At 37.5% G+C, this 21,218-nt stretch overlaps 1 protein-coding gene across 6 annotated transcripts in view; it reads left to right on the forward strand.

The window, feature by feature from the left end:
• Window positions 1-21,218, forward strand: part of lrrc3cb (leucine rich repeat containing 3Cb) — a 68,644-nt gene that overhangs the window by 27,735 nt on the left and 19,691 nt on the right. For 3 of the 6 annotated variants that reach the window (XR_015479381.1, XR_015479380.1, XM_087241909.1), the window contains one exon: window positions 153-235. Coding sequence is in view for 3 of the 6 variants with exons in the window: in XM_087241909.1 (XP_087098035.1) it covers window positions 153-235 (83 nt within the window). In the remaining 3 variants the exon portion in view is untranslated. Of the gene's footprint in view, window positions 1-152; window positions 338-21,218 lie in introns of those variants that run through there. The other 3 variants (XM_087241910.1, XM_087241914.1, XM_087241911.1) reach the window with 3 other exon arrangements.

Below are 21,218 nucleotides of genomic sequence, written 5' to 3' on the forward strand. Positions count from 1 at the left end.
CAGATTTCTATAAGGATGCTGTTGCGAGCAATCTGAAAGAACTTTTAATGATTGACTAAACCTTTTATTACTCCTTTCATTGTTAAGTTTAAAATGTCTGAACTGTTTCTTTTTAAGTGAAGTTATTATTGTTTTGCTCTCTTCCATTTTAGTTTCCAGCACAACACATCATAGTTTCAATCCTAGTCCACATGAACCGGAAGTTCCTTCAGACATTTATCAAAGTCCCTTAAAGGCAAGTCATTTTACTCCCAACTTTGAAACATCTTTGATGCAAGTGCAGCTCCTGTCTGTTTTGAATGGAGAAACATCAAATGCTACAAATTTCACATTAAATTTCATATTTGGAATCAACAATGGAATTGAACAACAACTGCCTCTTAAACTGCACTTCTAAATGTTCCAATCAAACAAACAAACAAAAAATAAATAAAGCAAGTTCCTTTGAAATGAACGGCGTATGTGGAAATGTATTTATGATAATGATAAAACTACCTCACGTTAATTTCAGATTAGAAAACCAGAGAACTTCTGTTGAAGTGTAGTTGGGTCGTTAAAAGAGATTTAGAGATTTTGTTGGTGCCAGTGAAGAATAAATTTCTAGCTTTATGTAGTTCACAAGTGTCTAGACCAGTTTCTGGAGGGCTGCAGCTCTGCACAGTTTAGTACCAACCCTGCTTCAACACACTTAGCTGTGGTCACACTGCACTTTCCCCCCCATAGACTTCCAGTCATATGTAGCGAATGCGTCAGACCGGAAACGCAAGTTAGTGCGTCAGACTGGAAACGCAAGCTAGTGCGTCAGGTTTTGCGAGTGTTGCTAAATCGGATATGGTTGCGGCCGGAAGTTAACGAGAATTGTTTATATTATTTATTAAATTTCCCATTTATTGTATTTTATTAACGCATACTTTACGCCTACCCGTTGAACTGTTCAAGCTTGGTGAACTGCGAAATCGCATCACTTGACTGCGCGAGACCAATCGAGGATCAAAACATGACCTCTCAAGACAGGAATTTAAAATATTGAGCAATCGCTTGTTTTTTTAATGTCTGATCATCTTGTTTAATCCCGCATCTTTTCGCAGCGCTGTACGACAGAATTTCGCAAGCTCAAACTCTAGTGTGACCGCAGCTTTACTTGTAGGTTTCAGACAAGCCTGAAACACTCAATTAGTTTGATCAGGTGAGTTTAATTAGGCTTAAAGCTAAACTGTGCAGAGCTGCGGCCCTCCAGGAACTGGATTTTACACCTGTGATGTAGGTCAATGGTCTCAAACTCAATTCCTGGAGGGGCACAGCTCTGCACCGTTTAGCTCCAGCCACCTCCAACTCACACCTGCTTGGTGGTCTTGAACACCTTGATTAGTTGGATCGGCTGTATTTGGATATTTGATTATGATTTCAGCAAATCTGTGCGGAGCTGCGGCTCTCCAGGATTCGAGTTAGAGACCTATGATGTAGATATTTCTCATGTCTGTGAGACCAATGTTACAGCAAATTTGACGACACCAAAGGACTCATAAAAATGAAGCTGCAGAAACTGTCGTGAAAACACGTCTAAAATGAGCCCTTTCCCCAGCGAACTACCAATCAATGACTGACTTGTTTTGTAAAGTCAAATCATCTTTCTTTTCTTACTAGAGCATCCGTATTGACAATTGCATTGTTCTCTATTCAAAACTATACAAGCGGCATGTTTTGTGTATTCTATTTAGTTTTATTGTACTGTATTGATATAAACTCACCGGACACTTTATTAGGTATACTTGTCCATCTGCTTATTGATGCAAATTTCTAATCAGCCAGTTAAATGGGTTAACCAGGGGTATGACGCTGACAACAGAGGTGAGGATCCACATGCAGGTTTAGAATTGTTAGGCAAGCAGTGGTCAATACAGGGGCAAACAGATGTATGAGGGCAATCCAGAGTCAAAGTCAAAATAACAGGCAGATGGTCAGAGGCAGGCAGCAAACAGAATTAAACAGAAAGGCAAGCAAGGCTAAGGTCAAAACACAGGAAAACAAGAAAAGGATAACGCGTTGTAATGTCACTTTACAGCTAACAAGACTCAGCAACAGTGTGTTTCTGTGCTGTTTATGTAGTGCAGTAATCAGTCCTTGAGCAGCTTCAGCTGTGGAAGTGTAATTAGTAAGGATCTGGAACATGTGTGTGAACAGAGTGCATGTATGAAGTTGTAGTCCATGAACTTGCAGATTTGTTGTTCTATGTGTGTTTGAGTGTTTACCAGCGAGCTCTGGTGGTTAGATCGCTGGTGATCATGACACATGACAGCAAATCAATGCATTTAGGCATGTAGACATGGTCAAGATGATCTGCTGCAGTTCAAACCAAGCATCAGAATGGGGAAAAAAGGTGATTTAAGTGACATGATTGTTGGCGGCAGATGGGCTGGTCTGAGTATTTCAGAAACTGCTGATCATTTCTGACTATTGCTGACTATTTTAGAAGCAAGGCAAATGCCAGAGGTAAGAGGAGAATGGCCAGACTGAATTGAGCTGATAGAAAGGCAACAGTACCTCTAATAACCACTCGTTACAACTAAGGTATGCAGTAGAGCATCTCTGAACACACAACATGTCAAACCTTGAGGCAGATGGGCTACAGCAGCAGAAGGTGCCACTCCTGTCAGCTAAGAATAGAAAACTGAGGCTATAGTTCGCACAGACTCACCAAAATTGGACAATAGAAGATCGGAAAAGCGTTGCCTGGTCTGATGATTCATGATTTCTCCTGCAACATTTGGATGGAAGGGTCAGAACTTGACGTCAACTACATAAAACCATGTATCCACCCTGCCTTGTATCAACGATTCAGGTTGGTGGTGTAATGGTGTGAGGGATATTTTCTTGGAACACTTTGGGTCCATTAATACCAACTGACCATCGTGTCATGATGTCAATGTTACAGCCTACCTGAGTATTGTTGCTGACCATGTCCATCCCTTTATGACCACAGTGTACTCATTTTCTGATGGAAAGCAGGATAACGCGCCATATCATAAAGCGTAAATCCTCTCAGACTGGTTTCTTAAACATGACAATGGTTTGCTGTACTCAAACGGCCTCCACAGCCACAAGAACTTATTCAATCCAATAGAGCACATTAGGGATGTGATGGATGTGATGGATGTGAGATTTGCATAATGGATGTGCAGCCAACAAATTTTGCTATCATGTCAATATGGACCAATATCTCTGAGGAATATTTTTAGAATCTTGTTGAATCTATACCATACAGGATTAAGGCAGCTCTGACGGCAAAAGGGGGTCCAATCAGGTACTAGTAAGGTGTACTTAGTAAAGTGGCCGGTGAGTGTATTTCCAACTAAAACTTAATATTTAGTTGGGGGTGGGGTTTATTTTGCACCTTCCTTTCATCTTTCACTCACAGCAAACTAATGGTTAGAGGGGTGTGGCTGAGCATGTTTCACCCAATCCGTACTACTGACTTCATCAGAGAAGCACTGCTATTCCAGAGCAGAAGCATATAGTCAGACATGAATTAAAGATTACCAAACAAAGCAGATTTTTGTTTAGTTGATTAATTTTATAGCACAGATTAATTTGCGATTTTAGGACGAACAAAATATGCGCTAGCAAAATAATCATTGTAGCCAATTTGTCAAACTGACATCATCAGAGAAGGGCTGCTATTCCAGAGCAGAAGTAAATAGTCAGATTTGGATTAAAGATTACCAAACCAAACAGTTTACTTGTAGCGGTTTACCTTGCACAGAATAATAATTATAATTTTTTACTTTAGGACTATTAAAAAATGGGCTAGCAAAATATTAATTGGAGCCTAAATTCTGATTTCATTCTGTGGACTTTAAGAAGTGTCCGATTTGCAGTTTTGGTGTGAAATTCTGCTGGTTATATGGAAGCTACATTCTAAATTCTAAACATTCTAAATCCTACATGTGGGACTGTGCTCTCAGGGCTAAGAAATAACAATTGCACATGTGGGACTGTACTGCTCGGGGATAATCATTTAAATATGCTTTGCAAGATGCTTATAAGAAAAAATTGGATTCGTAAACCATGGTGTGTGTGGTGTGTGGACTTACAGCTTGCAATCGGTGGCTGTTTTTCCTATAAATGTAAATAATAAATGTTTATTAGTATCTATTATTAGCATTCAGTAATCTTTATTTTGTATCTGCACTGTAAAAAATGTGCGGGTCCATACAAATCATTTATGTTGTCCCAACACAAAATCGATTACCTCAACAAATTCAAGTGGATTGAACATAAAACAATTAATCTATCCCCAAGAAATCTCAAGAACTGTGTTGTTTCAGCTCATTTTAAATAAGTAGCTTGAACAAGCAGCTAAATATATATTGTTTCAGTGTGAATGTGTACCTGCAGACTATGAGGGATGCCATAGTGATCATGTTAAGCAGATATGGGTTGTTTTGTGCTGATAAACCTGCCGGATAACATCTCACACTGTTTTTACACCTGGAACTGCAGGTCATCAGATTAACACACATGTACACAGTGCAATACCACTTATGTATTGCATTTGGCAGTGAGTTGATGTGATATATAGTGCCATTTTCTTGAGTTTAAAGGTGATCAAGTGAAAGGATTGAAAATCTGTGCAAGGGGGTGAAACATTCATCAGATATGCACTAACGCCGAGGCCTCAAGTTAGCAAATATAACAGGACAGGAGTGTATGGTATGCTTGATGAGAAGATGCATGTGTGTGTGTGTGTGTGTGTATTTGTGCTTGGAAATCCTCCAGTGTTGCATTTTTCCAGCATTTGTCAGAACGGGGTGAGTGTGGGTTTCTCTGGTAAAGTCATCAGAGAGACCACAGGAGATTGAAGAATTTTGTCCAGGTAATGCTTTCGTGTGTGTGTGTGTGCGAGTGTGCATGTAGGCATAACACTGAAAGTACAACACAATAAAAAGCGTTTGCTTTTATTTGCAATTATATTGCTTTGTTTATTAAGCTAGTTATTTAAGTTAAATAAGTAATTAGAACTATATTAAAGGGTCACGAAACACCAAAGCACATTTTTTTTGAGACGTTGACAGTCATATATGCGTCCCATGTTGCTAAAAACACTATTAGGACACATATATTTAGCTAAAAAGTGAAAATTGCTTGGTTTTGTGTTATTTTGAGCAAATTGGTTCTTACGATTTTTAGAAAAAAAATTTTAAGCTGCGTCAGGATGATTAGAACCTTGTGGATGTCTGTACCGGTGGGTACAACGTTACGTCTTTGAGTTTTCAGCATTAATTAATGAGAAAGACTTGGTTTAAAACAATCAGCTGGCAAAATTTGTATCGTCAGCAGTAATCTTTCAGTTTTTAAAGACATACCTTAGTCAAAATGATTTAGTTACTAAGTTTACAGTGCGTTAATATCACTACAACATTATGGACTGTTAGATCCGCTGTAAATGCTGCTCTCTGAATGTAAACACCTTAAACTATTACAGTCATGTGGAAATTTTCGTCGCGCATGATTTTCGCTGCATTTTGTGACAGGATAGTCTATACACACGACAGTTTGATGCTATTCTCTGCATCTACTGGGAAATGCATTTTTTTTTCTCCCATTGGGTGTGCGTTATCAAATTCCATTAAAACAAAACTCTTTTAACAGTTCCTCGCATCCAATATCTTGTTTGTCCGAGGGCATGCATGAAATGTTCCTGAATGAAAGTGCAAGTGCCAATCTATTGTTAAAGTCAATAAATCAAAAATGAAACACTCGGAATTACATAAAACTCTGGAGGAAATGTGGATCGTGTGGTGATGCATGTGCTATATCGTGTAAAACGGGATCATAAAAGGAACATTCAAAAAGCGTCTCATGTAAACAACTTAATCATATTGTTGTCTTATTCAGATTAAGGCAAATAATTCCATTACTAATGTCCATATAAACGTGGTCACTTTCTATCTCTCCTGCTTCTGTTTGTGTTGCTGCAGTGCATGTACTGAAACTCCCCTTTTCACGCAAACCCTTCCCTCTTTCATCACTCAACACTCCCACCTACACAGAGCTTGACTCACCCACTTTCCTGACTTTTTTCAAACTAGAGGTGTGAAAACACCCTGCTGAGACAATGGGGGTCTTCATGGCCCTTTACATCTAAAATGGTTAAATTGGTGACTAGTTTTTATTTTGTGCTGTTTTTTCAATTATAAAGACAATTTAAGTAAAAATAATTATACTGAACACATTTTTATTATGTATATATTATATTATTATGACTGAAAAGTATACTGGAATTAGAAATGATTTCTTTTGTATTAATAACATGTTTTATTCACATGTGGAAATGCCATCAAAACGTTTCCAAATATTGACAGAGCCATAAAAAAGTTAAAACGCTTTAGAGAGAATGCTGTTTTCTTGAAAATTAAGAAAATGGATCTTCTTTCTGTTTTTTAGTTTAAAAGCCCCCTTAATCATAAATTTAAGTAACATTTAAATATTAGTTTTCCGTTAAATAAAGTTGTTTGTTAAAATTAATTAACTAAATGTTTTTTACAACCAAAACTTGTAACAATCTTAATGTAAGTTAAAGTTAATGTATGTTTGGAAATTGACTGTTTCATTATTAAATCAAATTTTGTATCTGTTATTACTGACTAACATTGAACAGTGTATTGCAGTTTATATTATAACATTGTGGCATTTTATGTGACATTTCAAAAACGTTTTGTTCTCATATTCTTTTACAACTTGTTTAAATACTTTAGTTGTGTGTTTATTGTTTATTGTGTGTAAATTTTGTGACTTTAAAAAAAACAAACAAACAAAAAAAACGAAAATACCTTTGTCATTGAATACCTTTAATGTACTGTACCTTTTGTCAAAAACACAATAAAAAAAAAATTGTGACTTTTTATTTAGAAAATCCAATATTTCAATTTCACTTTATGTTCGTAATTATAAAAATATTATATTTTTACCATAATATTTTAATCTATAGTGTTTTTAAACCCTAAAACGGCCTGCTTCAGTCTTTAAAAACTCATTTATCAAAACAAATATGTGATAATACATGATTAAAGTCAGTGGAAGAAAGGTGGTGCTTAAGGATCTGGCCTGATAATACAAAGGTCGCAGGTTCAATTGTTGGCGAAGACATCCAAGATTCATGAATTATGCCTCTGTTTTATCTCTGTACCCTAAAGCAAGGCAATTACAATAGTTATAAAATCCGTCTGCTTACTGCCAAGTAGGTCTTCAGCTCTTCTGACGTTAATGGAAAACACCAAACATTTATAAAACCTATGACAGAACCCAACTGCGTTCCCTGCTCCATTTCACATCAGTAATTAGAAAAACAAACAAACAAACAAACAAACAAACAAACAAACAAACAACCCCCATGATCGCAATACTTCTGTGGTAAAGTCAAGCGAGCCCAAAACAATCAACTGCAGTTTTGTTATTTGTTCCTTGCTAGTGTTTACACAGTCCGACCAGGAATTTATGACCCACTGTACAAGGTCAAAGGTTTGCTCGTCGGTTAACCACTTGACCCGCCGGTCGCCATCACGTTGACATAATTCATATGTTGTGTATGTTTGTGAGTGTTTGTGCGTTCCTTCGGTTCAGTTTGGTCTGTGGGAAGGAGTGTCCACGTCATCCATTACCATTAAAGTCATGACCTTGTACCCCTGAGACATATTGGAATTCGACACATCCACTGCATGCATATGTGTGTGTGTGTGTGTGTGTTTGTGTGCGCATAAGGAGCTTGAGAAGAGTGCTGTGGGAATGTCCTTCAGTACACACAGCCCTAAAAAAAATCCTTATTTTCCTTCCTTGCCTCCGCATGAGGAACATCCACTTCCTGCCTGAAAGAGCTGTTGCTGTTTCTGATGCGTGTTTGTGTGTCTGTGTCTCTAGGACAATAAACTACCAGACTGTTTATGAGGAAACATCAAGTGCACCAGAGAAAAATGCACAAACAGTGAAAAAAAAAAGAATGAAACAGGAACATTGATGTGTACAAGTACAAGGGCATGCATGATAATCATTGATAATCGTTTCTTAACACGGAAATGTAGTCTAAATTTGAGTGCTGATGCTGTTTGTTTACAGTATAGAGGAGAACACGTGTTGTGTTGGTCATTAAAAGTCTTGCTTGGGCTTATTCTGGTTGCTGCAGTCTATAATGTATAGTTGATGTTTAGTATTGTGTGCACACAGAGGAGAGATGTGGGTTAAAATACATCACTATTTTTGTCAGTCTGGTTCCATGCAAACCTCATGCAATTGTTGTTGTTTTTTGGTAAATGCACTTTTCATTTGTCCATAATTCCACCTTTACAAATTTAGAGGCCATTAGAAGTAGTCAGGATTGTTGACCCGGGGGCACTGCTTACACGATCATAGATCATATGTGGTAATTCATGTCAGTTCTAAATGTTTATAATCTAGTTGCTTATAAACTAATGTTAGTGGCTATAGGTGTATTACCGGTTTGTAAACATTCATGTGTGCGCAAAAAAAAAAAAAAAAAAAAAAAAACGGGAGCGCTAGAATTTACAGTGAGGGAATGACATCTGATGCGGTGCAGAGTTTGTTGTTGTCTTAGAGTTATACTTATATTATTATATTAGTTTATATTATATTAGTTATATCAGTTATACTGATTACATATTACATATATTATTTACATAATGCTTTCAGTGTATTATAACAGCTTGTCACCCAGTGAAAAGCACAGTTATTCGGCAAAATTAATGTTAAAGTGAGCAGCGTTTGTCTGACAGGTCCATTTACGATAGCATCCTCCCAATGGATATTGGATGAGACGAAATGGCCAAGCATCCAGCCCGAAATATACATCTATCTTATTGGAGCTCCAAGTGATTTTACATAAGGGAAGTTAAAGGCCTACAAGTCTTTGGATGCCTATAATTTTGTTCTGCGGTCATATGCAAGAAATAATGTTCCATTATTACCAGATTCAAAACTTTGTAGTGCTAAAAAACCGAGGTTCTACCTAGCCAAAGACAAGGAAAGAAGACGGAACTGTACAAGGCCTGGGTAATCATCAACAAGCAAAACAACTGCATTCTGACAGCGAACTGCACCTGTACGGCAGGGTTTGTCAACTTACATTTTTACATTTCATTCCGAGCAGTCAGTGTCCGTAGTTTAATGAACCATATTTACCTGTTTTACTGAAATCATTGCTGCAATCAAAAACGAGTAATGTGTATGATTCAGCATAGCGTGAACTTACCTGATATTAAACGATAACTGCAGCATCGAGCATTTTTAATTAGGTCCTCACTCCATTCAGCTCTTCTGATGGCTGTTAGCCAAAGACGTCTGCAGTTGGCCTTAAAAGCAGTGTGGTGTACAGTAAAATTTTAGTTTTCAATTTTTTTCTACTTTCGATTTTGTCAACCTATCGCACAACACAACATGTTTGCTATTGCAACCGGTCTTTTTATTGAAACCTGTATGTGTGATTAAACCTCTGTGACATCATGTGTGACATTCCCCTAAAGCAGGCTGGTAGCCAGAGCGGGTTTGGGTGGTTCGAAACACCAACCCCTCTTCTGACAAAGTTCAGAATTTGGCCCCCATATGAGCTCATCTGTCCTCTTTTTGACAGTTTGCCATCATAAATAGTGAAACTAACCAATCGAAGAAGGCTTTAAGAAGAATAACCAATAAAATGACCAATAAAAGAAAACTTTTGTTATTTAAATGGATAAATTCTGCCTGAGGAAATGAGCTGGCCAGGTTATTTGCCAACAGTTTTTATTTTAAAACAAGTTTTAACAGATTCACAATTTTTTTTTATTTATTTATTTTTTTATGATGGATAATAGCAAATTAGCATTTAAAAATTAAGTAATTTTTCGTATTTCTAACATTCTAATCTCATTCATTCATTTTCTTTTCGGCTTAGTCCCTTTATTAATCTGGGGTCGCCACAGTGGAATGAACTGCCAACTTATCCAGCAAATGTTTTACGCAGCGAATACCCTTCCAGCCGCAACCCATCAACAGGAAACATCCATACACGTCCATTCACACACATACACTACTGACAATTTAACTTACCCAATTCACCTGTACCGCATGTCTTTGGCTTGTGTGTGAACCAGTGATCTTCTTGCTGTGAGGCGAACGTGCTCCCACTGCGCTACCGCGTTGTCCTAGACTGTAACTCTAATCGCAGAATCAAGTGACTTTGATTAGATTACGAAAACACAAACTTTTTTTCCATGAATTATCTTGCACTGATTACTTGTTCACTTCAGTGTGCACTAGCAAAATTGAACACTCTATTTTGATTTCACATTGACTTTTTTAGCCCATCACTCACACAAGTTATCTAAACTGAAAGATGCTAAAGCAAGAGCAAGCCAACAAAAGAAAAGACAACTTTATTCTTGAAGAAAAGCTGAGTCAGTTGCAGACATAATGATGATAAATGACTGATGACACGTGACCCCTCAGGACAGGTAAAAAGCTTCATACTAGACCAGCCTGAATACATTCCTGCGTTTCAGTCATGTGATTTCTCACAGTTCAGGTGTGTTTTTTAAAAAAATGACGCCATTCCCAATGAATTTGACTTTCGATTTGCTAATAATTAACATAAATGGACAACTGACATTAACACACTTTAGAACACTATTAATGGTTGCATTGTGGCTTAGAAAGTCGCTGGTTTGAGTTCTGGCTGGGCCAATTGGCATTTCTATGTGGATTTTGCATGTTCTCCCTTTGTTGATGTGGGTTTTCTCTGGGTACTCCAGTTTCCCCCACAGTCCAAAGACATGCAGTTTAGGTGAATTGAATGGACAAAATTGGCTGTAGTGTGTGATTGTGAGAGTGTATGTGTGCTTTCCAGTACTGGGTTGCGGCTGGAAGGGCATCCGCTGTGTAAAACATATGCTGGTATAGTTGGCAGTTCATTCCGCTGTGGTAACCATTAATAAATAAGGGACTGAGCTGAAGGAAAATGAATGAATGAATGTTTTGGAACTATACTGAAGTAAAGTACTTGAATGAATGTGTTGTGGCATTCATTATCAATGTTTTAATTACTATAATATATACAATATAACACTTTATTATAGTATGATTCAAAAACACAAACACTACAAGTATTTACTATAAATTACTGTACACTACCTGACAAAGTCTTGTTATCGATCCTAGTTGTAAGAGAAACAAAGAACAACTTGACTTTTAGTTGATCATTTGGGAAAGTGGCAGAAGGATTTCTCTGATTAATCATCTGTTAAACTGCATATATATATACACATATAAACTTTAAATCTGCTGAAACTGTTCAGCCTTTAGCTTACTGAATTACTTTTTTCAGTTCTGAATTCGTTCTTCGTTTTGTTTTGACAGAAAAATAGCTCATTTGACTGTCCCTGGGTGTGTGACTTGGTAAAATATATAAGAATTGAAAGTACTAAATGGAATTACTTGCATAATCATAAATATTACAACAATTCTTCATAACAATTCCTCAGACTACATGACATAATTGTTCACACGGCACTCCTGGGAAAGCTATCCTACAGTATGTGTTTTCATGTGCTCACAGGTATGAAAGGTATGGCTAGTTTTTTTTGTTGTTTTTTTCCAGCTGATCTTTCATTTCCATAGTAGACATGCATCACAGAAGAGCAATTGTGAAGTATTTGCATGCCAGAAAAGGGCAACTACTTCATTCCTCATGTATTTTCCTGGTCATTCAATGGTTTCTTCCTGTTGAAGGGTTTCACCTGCTATTTTTAAACTATGTTCATTGCTATGTAATGTCACTCAACTACATTCTTTTTAACGCACCACAAGTTTTTGGCAGTGAGGTGAATGGATCTTAGTAAATGTTCATTATTAATTCTGTCTCTGATATTTTTTCATATTTATTCTGCTTTTTAACATTTTCTATCTATCTGTTTATCTATCTATCTATCTATCTATCTATCTATCTATCTATCTATCTATCTATCTATCTATCTATCTATCTATCTATCTATCTATCTATCTATCTATCTATCTATCTATCTATCTATCTATCTGTCTGTCTGTCTGTCTGTCTGTCTGTCTGTCTGTCTGTCTGTCTGTCTGTCAATCCGTCTGTCAGTCCATCCGTCTTTCTACCTACCTACCTACCTACCTCTGTCTGTCCCTCCATCCGTCCCTTCATCCATCCATCCATCCATCCATCCATCCATCCATCCATCCATCCATCCATCCATCCATCTATCCATCCATCCATCCTTCCGTCTGTCCATCTGTCTGTCTTTCTACCTACCTCTGTCCGTTCGTCCCTTCATTCATCCATCCATCCATCCATCTATCCATCATCCGTCCCTCCATCCGTCCCTTTATCCATCCATCTGTCTGTCCGTCCGTCCATTTGTCTGTCTTTCTACCTACCTACCTCTGTCCATCCATCCATCATCCGTCTCTCCATCCATCCCTCCATCCATCCATCCATCCATCCATCCATCCATTCCTCCATTCATACATCCATCATCTGTCCGTCCCTCCATCCATCTATCATCCATTCGTCCATCCGTCCCTTCATCCATCCATCTGTCTGTCTGTCCGTCCGTCCATCTGTCTGACTTTCTACCTACCTACCTCTGTCTGTTCGTCCCTTCGTCCGTCCCTTCATTCATCCATCCATCCATCCATCCACCCATCATCTGTCTCTCTATCCATCCCTCCATCGATCTATCCATTCCTCCATCCATCCATCCATCCGTCTGTCCGTCCGTCCATCTGTCTTTCTACCTACCTACCTCTGTCCATTCGTCCCTTCATTCGTCCCTCCATCCATCCCTCCATCATTCGTTCATCCCTCCATTCATCCCTGCATCTGTCTTTCCATCCATTCATTCATCTATCCATCCATCCATCCGTACATCCATCCGTACATCCCTCCATCTATCTATCCATCCATCCGTCTGTCTGTCCGTCCATCTGTCTGTCTTTCTACCTACCTACCTTCCTCTGTTTGTTCGTCCCTTCATTCATCCATCTATCCATTCATCCATCATCCGTCTGTCCATCCATCCATACATCCATCCATCCATCCATCCATCCATCCATCCATCCATCCATCCATCCATCCATATGTACATCTATCTATCTATCTATCTATCTATCTATCTATCTATCTATCTATCTATCTATCTATCTATCTATCTATCTATCTATCTATCTATCTATCTATCTATCTATCTATCTGTCTGTCTGTCTGTCTGTCTGTCTGTCTGTCTGTCTGTCTGTCTGTCTGTCTTCTGTCTGTCTGTCTGTCTGTCTATCTATCTATCTATCTATCTATTTATCTATCTGTCTGTCTGTCTACCTCTGTTTGTCTGTCCGTCCATCTGTCCATCCATCCATCCATCCATCCATCCATCCATCCATCCATCCGTCCGTCCGTCCGTCCGTCCGTCCGTCCGTCCGTCTGTCCGTCCGTCCATCCATCCATTGTTTGTTCATTCCATTGATTAAATTGCCAAAAAAGCTATGACTTTTGCAGATACTGACTCTCATGCTACCAAACCTTGACCTTTTGATGAAATTGTTACCTTTAATGCAATTTTATCACACTCTGTGCAGAAACATGCTGTAGATCATATTTGTTTTAATATGGCAATCCATTGTTTTGTTGTCAAAGGAACCACAGACAAAAGATTGCATTACTTATGGACAATAGCATAACCTCAGGCTGCCTTGTCCCAGTTGCAAAATTTCAACCTTTTTGTATTCCATTGTGTGTCAGAAGAATAATAATTATGAGAAATCCCAGTACTGCATGATCAGATGTCTGCTTTTGAGACGTCTATGCTCCCGTTGTGTCTTGAAATCAGTGAGACATTGTGGAGATTGTATAAATCGGACTGAAGGAACTTGACTCTAATTTCAGATGAGATGCAGGATTATGAAAATCACTGTTATCATAATTTCTCCACATCCATCATGCTGTAAATGCAAATGTGCTCTGCCGGGTGAGGGATTTTTCCATCTCTCTCCTTTCCGTCATTCCTGCTGATCAGTGGAAAGACACACAAAACAGAGACTCTGTTTCAGGTTTTAATTTAGTCCCTTTCAGTCATTGTTTCTACTGGCAAAGATGCAGTATGGATGATAGTCAGCTTTGTGATCAAGTATTTGGTTTCCCTAAATATTAGCGTTGCCTTCAAAACTGAGTTTGTGGCTTTGTGCGTCAACACTGAGGCGTCGACTAGTATTTCTAGCCCCCTGGTGACTAACACAGAGGCTAGCACAACTTTCACACAAAGACACACTCTTTCATCCTTGTTTTTTTTGTGGAAATGAGGGTCTGCTTAATATTTAGACACTTCATAATTTTTGTCCTGCGTCTTAAAAAAAGCACAGTACTGTGCAAAATAAATATTTTATGCCGGGAAAAATTCTGTGAGTGGTGCTTCCCTGGTTGTTAGCGTGTTTTGGCTGGTTTTGGCATTTAAATAATTTCACTCAGCGGTTTTTTCTCTTTTAATGGGGAAACATCATATTCTAATTTATTATTCTTATTCTTATTAACATCATATTCTTAATTTCATATTTGGAATCACCTGTGAAATTTAACTCTCTCTTATATATTCCTAGCAGACACACAATGTCATAAGATGTTAATATTAGGTTGGATTAAGTTCACAAGTGTCTAAGAAAAACTTTATTTTTACGTCTAATGATGACGTGAAATAACGTTGATATTTGGTTGATTTTAGGCGACCAAAATCCAACGTCAAGCCAACATCTTAAACCAATGTCATATTGAGGTCAAAGACTAACATTTATTTGTCAGGTATGCCCATCAAAATCTAACGTCTGATAGACGTCACAGTGGTAACGTCCACACAACGCCAAGCTGTAACATTATTAGATGTTGATATTTGGTTGATTTTAATTTGTATTGGAAAGTGACTAAAATCCAACGTTGAGCCAACATCTTAAACCAACGTCATATTGATGTCAAATACTGACATTTATTCATCAGGTATGGCAACCAAAATCCAACGTCTGATAGACATAATAGTGATAATGTCCACACAATGTCAAGCTTCAACATTGTTAAACTATGATATTTTATTGATTTTAATTTGTATTGGAAAGTGAGCAAAATCTAACGTCGAGCCAACATCTTAAACCAACGTCATATTGATGTCTAATACTGACATTTAATTGCCAGATATGGCAACCAAAATCTAACGTCTGATAGGCATCATAGTGGTAAAGTTCATGCAACATCAAGCTGTAACATCGTTAAACATTAATATTTTGTTGTTTTTAGGTTGCGTTGGAAACAGGCCCGGATTGGCTAATCGGGAGGACCGGGAGAATTCCCGGTGGGCCGGTCCGTTTTTTGGCCTTTTAATCTATTTTCTCGCAGCCTCGTAAAAAAGATGCAGCCTGCAAGTTAATGATGATATAACTCAGATATGTCACCTGTTAATGTACAGCTGTTGTGGTCTAGTGGTTAGCATGTTAGATTACGAAGCCACCGACCTGGATTTGATCCTCGTTTGAGTAATTAATTTTTTACATATTTATTGTTAAGACATATAATACTGTTAGGGTTGTTGAACATTTGAAGTTCTAAAGCAGCTGTTTTCTCAAAACAAAAGACGTGATAGTGTAATTAGAAACTGACTTGGAAATGACCTTATTTTAATATAGTCAGTCGTGAACTGAGGTGGGCTGGTCCGAGGCTTGAAACTCCAGGGCTGAAAAGGAGTCCCACTCCGGCCCTGGTTGGAAAGTGACCGTAATGCAACATTGACGTCGGACGATGACGTCGGCTTGACGTTGGGTCCTGACGTCAACCCGATTTTTCTTTCCAGACAAAATGCAACATCTCACGAAGTTGGGGTACAGTGTCAATCTGAGTTCATGTTGACCTCCTGTGGCTGTTAGGTTGTTTCTAAATTTTAAATCATAACAATTAACGTCATCCTGTCATTAAAACTATAACTACCATAAGAATAAATAGCTTGTCTATCTATCTATCTATCTATCTATCTATCTATCTATCTATCTATCTATCTATCTATCTATCTATCTATCTATCTATCCGTCTGTCTGTCTGTCTGTCTGTCTGTCTGTCTGTCCGTCCGTCCGTCCGTCCGTCCGTCCGTCCGTCCAACTGTCTTTCTGTCTGTCTGTCTATATTTTATCTATATATCTATCTGTCTGGCTATCTCTCTGTCTGTTTGGCTGTCTATTTTTTATCTATATATCTATCTGTCTGTCTGGCTATCTGTCTCTCTGTCCAGTTGTGCATAAGCAGATGAAAAAAAACTTGAAATGTTCATCAAATAAACAGCTGGAACCTTTTCCCCCTATAGTATTTCTTCTCTTTCTCAAAAAAAGATTGAGCGAGCAAAAAAGATCACCAAACAGGGAATGAATTAAGGGGGGAAATTATATCACTGGACATTTTTTTTCTTCCTGAACGGATGTGCGTGTCTCATGAGCATCAGATCCCATATGCTCGCTGACAGCAATTTATGGCATCTTCTTGCTGAAGCAGGACGTGCTCCGTCTCATGGACCTCGGGCTCTGGACAAATTCCTGACTAAAGAGTTTAGAGGATATGACCTCTTGTCTGTCATTGAGAATAATTGCATAATGACATCTGCTTTCTCAGAGCATTGCCATCTTGAGATGTGTTTTCAACAACAATGATAAGGATCAGACCGTCGTTTATGTAAGTCAGATGATGCACAGAATGTGGAACTGCCTTAACTGGGAATATCCCATCATTAAAAGCCCTTCCTAGCATGCCAGGCCCAAGGAAATGGCAACACCTTTGGGCTTCCTGAAGGTGGCATAGAACGTTTTGTCTCTAAAAGTTTCAGAATTGCTTTTGTATATATTACTGATGTCATGCTGCCTTTAAATGGGTCATGGCTGTAAATGGCTTCTCTAGTAATTGTAAGATTACAGCAAAGACTTTCACAGAAAAGGCAATGGCCTGAGCAGTAAGACCACATTCAAACTTGATTGCATGTGTGTTAGAAAGACACACCTGTCACGCGAGTTTCTGTGCTTCAGACGAATTCCCCAAAAATAGCATCTGACCCAAAATGTCTCTGACCTGAATTCAGGCTGGATCTCTGACCTGAATTTGCTAAATTGAATGAGACTCTATTGCTTTAAAAGCTAAACTCAGTTTGCTGACACTGAAATAGATTATTAGTGCAGATGCATGTTTGTTTAGTGACTGCAGTTGTTTTGCCCCACATTTGTATGGTTTCTTTACTCTTTTAGGTTTTGTATTGCTGCTTAAAACAAAATTGGCATCAATGCTTCAATGATAAACCTAGAAAAATAGTTTTTGTTTCTTCAAACATTTTTAAGAGCATAGGATTCTAGTTTTACACTGTAAAACCCAACAGTCAACTTTATCAAATGAAATGAGTTTAGCTAACTCAAAAATGACTGAAAGATAATTCTACTCATTTGAAAAGAGGTTTGTACTCAATGTTGAAGGTAATGAGTTATTTAAATAAACTTAAGTGGAGTAAGTTCACAGTAGTCATATAGATTAGTTTTTTAACTCAAATGGTAATCGGTTCCTCAAGCGGTGATTTGCCTTAGCTTATTGAGTTTTACAGAACTCAATTGGTTTGAATACTCTTCATTTATTGGGATTTACTGTGCTAAAATTGCTTCGTTTACTGAAATGGATTAGGTTTACAGTACTCATGATTAGTTTTTTAACTTAAAAGTTTTTTTGCAATCGGTTTCCTCAAATGGTTTGAGTTACCTTAACTTTTTGGGTTTTACATTGTAGTAGAGCTGGGAGAGTAATCGAACACATTTTTATGTGCCTTTTGTCAGTACACTGTAAAATGTAATAAACTGACCTTAGAAAAACTGAGGAAACCGATTGCCTTAAAATTTCTAAGTAAAGTAGTGTATTAATTTTAAGCGAGCATAACTTAAAACAGTTTGTGTTTACAACTTCTTAATAAAAAAAAACTTAAAAAAAAAACTTATTTACTCACTCCTAGGATTGTTTATATTAAAGTTGATATTTAGCCGCACCATAATGGTGTTTCGTGACATCTAGATTTTTACGAGGTGGGTCGTTAGCCCAACCCGCTCAACCCCCAACCTGGAGGACCAGGACATACACACATACACTACGAACAAGTTAGCTTACCCAATTCACCTACAGCACATGTCTTTGGACTTTGGTGGAAACTCTCATGAACTGGGGAGAACATGCAAACTCCACACAGAAATGCCAACTGACCGGGCCGTGTTGCCCTAAAAACCAATACTACACTTCTAAAACTTATTTTATTGTATTATTTAGCATCCGCGTACTGCAAAATAACAATATAACACTTTACAACAAGTCATTTTCAACCAAGGTTAAATGTAGTAATAATAATAATAATAATAATAATAATAATAATATCATATTATTTATTTATTATTATATAAATATTATTATTATAAGTTTTAATTCCTCCACCTGTTTTCTCAGTTCCCTCATCACCATTCTCTATCATTAACATGCTTTTGACACAAGACCACTCAAAAGTTGTAAATACACAATATTGTAAGTAAAGATCAGTCATATCTATTTAGTTTAACAACTTAATGTGTTAAAAGTTAGGACTACTTGTTTTAATATTGTAAGGTGAACAAACTTATTCATAATAAGTTGACTGCACTTAATTTTATTACTGAGAACAGCTATTGCTTTTTAAAGTGTATAGCCGATAGTAACCCTTCAAGATGCGCTTTCAGGGGAAGCAGCATTTATTTCACTAACAAGCTAACAACCAAATTAAAATGAAATTAAATTGACTGAAATAGAATACTAAATACACAGAGGTGGCTAATGCAGAGGCTGGCATAACTACACAGAAAGAACCTATATAAAATATATATGTTTTAATATAAGTTTTGATATAGGTTTTTACTATATGTGACATATATAAAATTGGCTATTTTCCTATAGTACATGTACATACATTTTTTTAGTTATTGCCTTGATAATAGAAAATATGATCTAGGCATCACGTATGATATTTGCCAAAGTGAGATATGAGCTACATAGGAGACATATCTTGTATGTACATATTGGGCTTATATGTGAACATAAAAAAGCAATTCAGGAGACCTAGATGGCCTTTATATGCACATATATGCACCTTAATTTTGCTTATATGTGGCATATATATGCATATATGCAGTATATATGCCATATATATGTGCCACATATATATATATATATATATATATATATATATATATATATATATATATATATATATATATATATATATATATATATATATATATATATATAAATATATATATGCCACATATATTATCATATATGTACATAAGTAATGCATATATGTTTCATATGTGCACATACATCCTCACATAGGTTCTTTCCATATGAGCAATGTGGATTAAATAGTATTAAGAAAAACTGGTAATAAAGTCCATATTTCTAATACTGACTTTTGTGAGTGATGCCTGTACAGTCGAAGAATCCTATTTACTGGAGTTCTAGAGACTTTAGTGATTTGTATAGTCTAGTAATATGCATGATTTTTGTATATTACAGTATGTGTATTAAATTCAATTCACCTTTATTTGTATAACGCTTTTACAATGTAGATTGTGTCAAAGCAGCTTCACATAGAAGATCAAAGTAAATTGGAACAGTGTAGTTCAGTTTTCAGTGTTTAAGTTCAGTTTAGCTCAGTTCAGTGTGGTTTAATAATCACTACTGAGAGTCCATACACTGAAGAGTAATCCATCGATGCGTAGCTCTACAGATCCCGAACCGTGCAAGCTAGTGGCGATAGCGGAGAGGGAAAAACTTCACTAACTGGTGAAAGTGAAGAAAAAAAAAAACTCGAGAGAACCAGGCTCAGATGGGCACGATTATTTCTCCACTGGCCAAGGTCTTGTGCAGAGGTGCGGTCCAAGTGCTGGAGGTTGGAAGCTGGATCTCAGCGAATACTCGTTGTACCCTAGAGCGTCACAGGAATCAGTCTAATGCTTTCCACTCCTCCATGACCACCAGTAGCTGCTCAGGATACGGCCTGTTCCAGGATTATGGAAAGCTTGGGATCATCTCGTCGCTGGTCTTATATCGAATCAGTGGCGCTGCGTAGTTTAAAGGCCTAGGGATGAGTATCCTCAGGTGGAAATGGAGAATAAGAGAATAATTAGCGTAGCTGCTGTTCATAGTGGATATAAACGAGATGCAGAAACCTGTGTGGAGCACATTCATGTATCATATCACTATGTGTTGCACTGAGTGTATGCTTTACTAAACAGGTCTTTAATCTAGTTATGACATGCGAGAGTATGTCTGAGCCTCGGACAATATCAGGAAGGCTTTTCCAGAGTTTAGGAGCCATAAATGAGAAGGCTCGACCTCCTTTACTCGACTTTACTATTCTAGGTACTACCAGATGCCCGGAGTTTTGAGATCTTAAAGGGCGGGTTGGATTGTAGCGAGACTGAAGGTTGGTTAGATAAACAAGAGCTAGATTATTTAAGCTTTATAGGTAAGAGGCAATATTTTAAATTCAATATGAAACTTAACAGGCAGCCAGTGTAAGGGGGATAAAATTGGGGTAATATGAACATATTTTCTAGACCTGGTAAGAACTCTGGCAGCTGCATTTTGTACTAGTTGAAGTTTATTAATAGAGGATGCTGGGCAGCCAGCAAACAGAGCATTACAGTAATCCAGCCTTGTATGGTGAAGAACAGTGATCAAAATGTTGACTTATGTACTTACATTATCTCAAATGTTTGAAGAATGTTCAAGTTCAGAGAAATAATAACTAATTTGCCGGAATGCTGCGCTGAGTGAATGCAGAAGGAAGATTGCCGTAATAAGCGCGTGCACGTCTAGAACGTGCTGACGTGAGACGTCTGCTTTAGCCAATCACAACAGTCAGACGCATTCACGTCCGCGCTGTTTGTGAGAATAAAAGCCTTTGAATATTTTTCCAGACACATTTAACTGCTAGAAGTTAGTCAGATCACGTTTATATGTTCTTCTTAATGCCAACTGTGTAAATAATCATCGATGAGATGCTTATGATAAGCCGTTGTTTGTTTACCTTCAAGCTTTGCACGTGCCTGTGAAACAGCCTGTGAGCGCCTGCACACGCACATATTATGAACAT

This window comes from Danio rerio, chromosome 3 (assembly GCF_052040795.2).
Source record: "Danio rerio strain M-AB ecotype USA chromosome 3, GRCz13ab, whole genome shotgun sequence".
Taxonomy (NCBI): domain Eukaryota; kingdom Metazoa; phylum Chordata; class Actinopteri; order Cypriniformes; family Danionidae; genus Danio; species Danio rerio.